Below are 5,331 nucleotides of genomic sequence, written 5' to 3'. Positions count from 1 at the left end.
ACATGCATATTGTCTAATGGAAACTAAATCTTCTACCTACAACCAATTTGATAAGGCTCTGTTAGTTGTGGAAACATCATTTCATCACATACACACCTTCATACAAACTGTTGGACAGCCTCAGTAGGAGCAACTATGAATATATGTTCTCTTAACTATTGTATTTAACCAGTTTATAATTAAAACTTAACTGTCTTTAATTAATTCTGATATGCCATCTATATGTTAGATAATACATGAAACAAAGCATGTATTAAATATTCTTCCACCCACTTAATTTATGATGTGGAGAAGAACTTGAAATTTTTTAAAATTTTCTTTCTTGTCAACAAATAAACATTTCTGTATATTTATTTAGCTACTTGCTAAGATATTATCAACTTCTGGCTTGACTGAATACTTGCTGATGATGCTCAATCAGGCAGAAACAGATGTAGAGTTGTCTTGTGTTTGTGTGTGTTAGAAGTAGCATTAGTTAAGAATTGATATTTTTCTATCATTGCATAGTCAATCTTATTTTAAGCTTTTTAATGCTCCATATACAAATGATTTTCCTTAATCAGTTTGATTAAGGAAAACAGGTCATTCAAAGATAAGTTGGCTGCAGTTTACTCAAGATAAATAGTGATAAATGAATGTTGCTAGTTATGTAGTTAGCTAATATCTAAGAACACTTCCTGTTTTGTTCTATGGTTTTCATCATTATTATTATTATTATTATCTTTAGATTAAACAGTTAAGAGTGGCCAATATCATATGGAAGAATAGGAATAAACAACAGGCTAGTTGTGTGAAACTATGATAGGAAATCTCCTTAACAACTACAAACACTAAATTTCTTTTACTTATTTGAATCCAATGTATTTGTAACATTGTTTCGATTTTAATTTTTTGATTCATAAATGCTTTTTTCTTTTTACATAATTGTTAACTTCATTTTAAATGAAGAAAATCTTTTCATAGATATGCGCCTAACAAAGAAATCATGATAATTATTACAAGTATCAGACAAAACACCTTGCAGTTTTTGTTCTGGCTCTACATTTTAAGTTCAAATCCTGCTGAGGTCAATAAAATACAGTACCAATCAAGTACTGGGACTGATTTAATCAACTTCTGCAAAATTTCTGGCCCTATGCTTGGTTAAGTGCAATAATAATCATTATTATTATTATTTACCTGGTGTTGCTTTTCTCATTGATGTTAATATTGATATCAGCAATTAATGAAAATTTGTTCAATATAGTAGTTTACTTTTTTTAAGTTTTGCTAAGGCACATAATTCTAATTTTTGTAATAAACCAAACAAGAGTTCATGGTTTTAGATCACATATCCAATTCTTCATCATTCTTCAAGTATTTTTTGGTTAAATTTATTATATCATCTGAAATGTAAATGATAGAATCACTTTAAAGAGGAAATGTTAGAACAGAACAAATTAAAGGATTTCTTGGAATAATGATCATTTGACTTTTCTATTTGACATAACTATATGGACGAGCTTTGATATCTAAATATCTTTTCAATTAAACTGATTATCTTTATTGCAATACTAAAATTTAAGTGAATGACTTATTAGATAAAGAGCTATCTCTATTACAGAAGATCTGACTTCATAAATATGTTGCCTTCATTACATTAAAAAAAAATCACACCTTAACCCTTTCATTACTGTATTTATTTTGAGATGCTCTGTGTTTCTTTCAGTTACTTTAAATATAACAAAGAAATTAGTAAAATAACATAGTTATTATTAAGCTAGTGTTAGGAACATAAATTGTGACTAAGGTTTGGTGGAAGATTTTAATTCAAAACTTATGAAAACAAGACATTTGTACTCAGAGCCAGAGTTGATTTCAGCCGGGTTAGTAATGAAAGGGTTAATGAAAATTGGTAATTATATACAAAGAGATTGACAACATGTAACAAAAGTCTTCAATGAATGAAATTTGGTCAGATATGTACATGATCAATTTTGTGTTCTGTATTGAACAAAAAGTATTAAGACCCTCTCAAAAAAGCTACATGAGAGACATGTGAGAATAGAATTGTATTCCTGAATCATTAGATGATAACCAGAAATAACTGTTAATGGATTTCAAGCAATAGTTAGCTTAGGACCAAAGGTAGAAGCATATGATGCAAGTTGAGGATGTTAACTGGATGAAGAAATGATGAGCTGATAGTAGACAGCAAATAGAGGAAAATATACAAAAAAAAAAAAAAGATGGAATAAAAGTGCTGATAGTAACTTAAGACGTTAGCCATAAAGCAACTAAGTAAAAGTAAGTTTCTAGAAAAATGGCAGTAAACAATTTATGATAATGAAGATAGTAATGGACCATTATTGCTATAATGATGAAAGTGCTATAATGGATTATGTTAGTAGTCTACTTAAATTATGAATAAAATCTCCAAGAAATTCTATAGATAATGTAGTTATAGCACTGCAAAACACTCACCAATTATACTGTACTGCTACTGTTTACAGAAGTGAACTCTACAACACATAGTACAACTTACATGGAGATAAATGAGAGTTAAATGATTGGACTATGGATATTACATTGTATAAATGATGGGGCATGAAAAAAATTCTTTTGGTCAGAAAACCAAGACTTGACAAGTTGTGGCTCTAGTTTAGCTTCCCAAATCAATGTATTTTGCCCCATACTTACTTGCAATAATTGTAGTAGACTTCTGTAGTACATTGCCTGAATCCCAATACTCATTATACTGAAGAGTGCCACTCACAAACACACGGTCTCTAAAAAGAAGAAAAGGGATTACTTGAAAGATTCATATACAGTATTTGTGTATATGAGGTTCTAAGTAATTAAATGTTTAAAAACATCTTAATAAAACTCTGTGTGGTTATGAGATAAGAATCAAGTTTCAGTAAATATCAGAAGTAAAGATCAATATCAAACTTATTAGTTCTTATCAATCAGAGAGGTATAACTTAGCAAAATAGCCTTTAATCTGCAATGTTAATCAAGCAGTGAATTGTTAGCATCAGAAAAAGAAACAAGGTGAAGCATGGTAAATTGTTTCCAAAGTTCTCAACATTATATATAAATTCTCTGAAAGTACTTAGGTTGCATCAAACTCCATCATAAAACAAGTCTGATTGAAATAATCTATCCAGTACAGTATTTTAATGTCCTGGCCATCTCTAGGATCATGAAATTTTAATAAACATTTAAGAAAGGCTTCAAACAACAGAAGTAAACTCTGACTAAAGCCGAGTTTGTATCTTGGTTTCAGTTCCCATTTGTAATTATTTTATTATTAATCTGAATTTCTGTAATTTGAGTTCAAACCCCACCAAGGTCAGTTTTACCTTTCATCATTTCAAGATGGATGAAATAAAGATACCATTCCGTTCTGGAATGGTGAAATTTTAGTGTTAAACAAGAAGACAAGTGATCCAGGCTATTTGCTGCTTTAGGGCTTTAGCATTCAGATTACCCTGTCAAACATAATGCTTATGTAGTCACATTGTTTTGAATTATGTAATATCTCATAGCTTCAAGATTTCGATCATGTGACTGCTAATTTTTAGAATGACATTGTAGTATAGGTGTGAGAGTGTAGGATCTGGATGGTTTGAACGTAAAACAGGTTGAATATTTGATCTGGATACAGCTGGTTTAAATGTTAAACAATTAGACATAATCCATCACTCATTTATATACCACTTGATCCTTAGGTGCCTTAGTGGACTTAACTCTGTCACTCATTTTTATACCACTTGAGTCTTAGGTGCCTTAGTGGACTTATTAACTCTGTTATAAACTTTTCAACATAGTCTATGGTTTGAGGATAACTACTTACTTTACTCTCACTAGTTTTGGTATCATGAAAAAGCAAACAGTCATAGATACTACCCTTTGCTGACTACACAGTAAAACTATAAATTTACATTGCTAATCCCTTCCCCATAGATTTAAAGCTATAAGTAAAGAGATTAATCAAATATCAAAGCAATAAGAGAGCCTCTACGAACTTTGCTATAAATTTTCCATCCAAGAAATGTTTCTGTGTATCCTAAAGGTATCTATGTATAGTGCACTACTTTGGATAGGTGTTTAGCATCAAACACAGATAGGACATGAAGCATTGATACTGTATTATAACTGAAACAGCACATCTTCAAAATGAGTGTAGCATTCACAAACCATCGAATGAAATAGAACTTAGGAGATTGTTTACATTCAGTAAATGACACAATAAAAAGTAAAAGGCACAAATTGGTAAAACTTTATGAAAAATTTCTAAAATTACATTGTAGTCATATAATCATCAGTCAAAAACCTCTCTCTTACACTTTAAAGATAATTAAAAAATGAATAAGACAATTTACCCTTTCCTTATATATGCAGCAACTTTGTCTCGAAGTCCAGCTTTAAACACACTGACACGGTGCCAATCTGTCCTAGATATGGTTTCTCCTAATTCAAAAATATAAATATTAATATATCAAAATGTCTTATCATTTATTTTTCTTTTATTATCTTCACATAACTTAATAACTCATACAAGGCAAATTTTCACAAGTATACTAAAACACTATCAAATAGCCTTAATTTGTGAGATGAGAAGACAAATATTTGATTTGAGTTCTCTGGTGAGTGAGGTGTCATTGATATAAGTTATACAACTCAGAAACAGACCTGGTGAATTAGCCAAAAATTTAGGCCACATTATGACCAAAGAAGCTAATATAACTGTTTTTCTTGATAATCTGCTAAATAACTCACCATACAAAGAGAAACAGTTAAACTGAAGGTAAGTACAACTAGTCGTAACAGTGAAACTTTCATATTCCTTTCTATTTACTCATTTCCTTCTTCTGTCTTTTGTTTCCCTTTTTTCTTTATTGCCCTGTCTTTGTAAACTTTATAGAACTGCTTATTGAAGTTGTTTGCATGTCCTATATAGCTCCTCTAGGTGTAGGCATGACTGAATTGTTAAGAAGCCTGCTTCCCAACTATATGGTCTCCAGTTCAGTCCCATTGCATGGCACCTAAGGCAAATGGCTTCTACTATAGCCCTGGGTTGACCAAAGTTTTGTTACTGGATTTCATAGGCAGAAACTGAAAGAAGCCCATCATATATAAGTATGTGTGTGTGAGATTGTGATGACAGCGAACAAGCATCACCATCACACAAACAACATTATTCGTTTTCAGCTTTCCATGAAAAATGTGTCTGGCTTATGGGAAACAGATGAGGGTCAGTAACAAGAAGGGCATCTGGTCATAGAAAATTTGCTTCAACAAATTCTGGCTGACAAATATAGATTTAACCCTCTCAGACTTGGGTTT

At 31.0% G+C, this 5,331-nt stretch overlaps 1 protein-coding gene across 1 annotated transcript in view; it reads right to left on the bottom strand.

Annotated features, from left to right (window-relative positions):
• Nucleotides 1-301: 301 nt before the first annotated feature.
• The window catches only part of LOC115212391 (single-stranded DNA-binding protein, mitochondrial), an 18,687-nt gene continuing 13,657 nt past the window's right edge, over nucleotides 302-5,331 (bottom strand). Inside the window, exons 4-6 of the mRNA XM_029781274.2 lie at nucleotides 4,368-4,455; nucleotides 2,680-2,768; nucleotides 302-1,385 (exon numbers count right to left, since the gene is read on the bottom strand). Of these exons, the coding sequence (XP_029637134.1) occupies nucleotides 1,327-1,385; nucleotides 2,680-2,768; nucleotides 4,368-4,455 (236 nt within the window). The 3' untranslated portion in view covers nucleotides 302-1,326. The remainder of the gene's footprint in view (nucleotides 1,386-2,679; nucleotides 2,769-4,367; nucleotides 4,456-5,331) is intronic.

This window comes from Octopus sinensis, linkage group LG5, assembly GCF_006345805.1.
Source record: "Octopus sinensis linkage group LG5, ASM634580v1, whole genome shotgun sequence".
Lineage (NCBI taxonomy): Eukaryota > Metazoa > Mollusca > Cephalopoda > Octopoda > Octopodidae > Octopus > Octopus sinensis.
The sequence above is the reverse complement of the archived record's forward strand: the minus strand, read 5'-3'. Positions and strand labels throughout refer to the sequence as shown.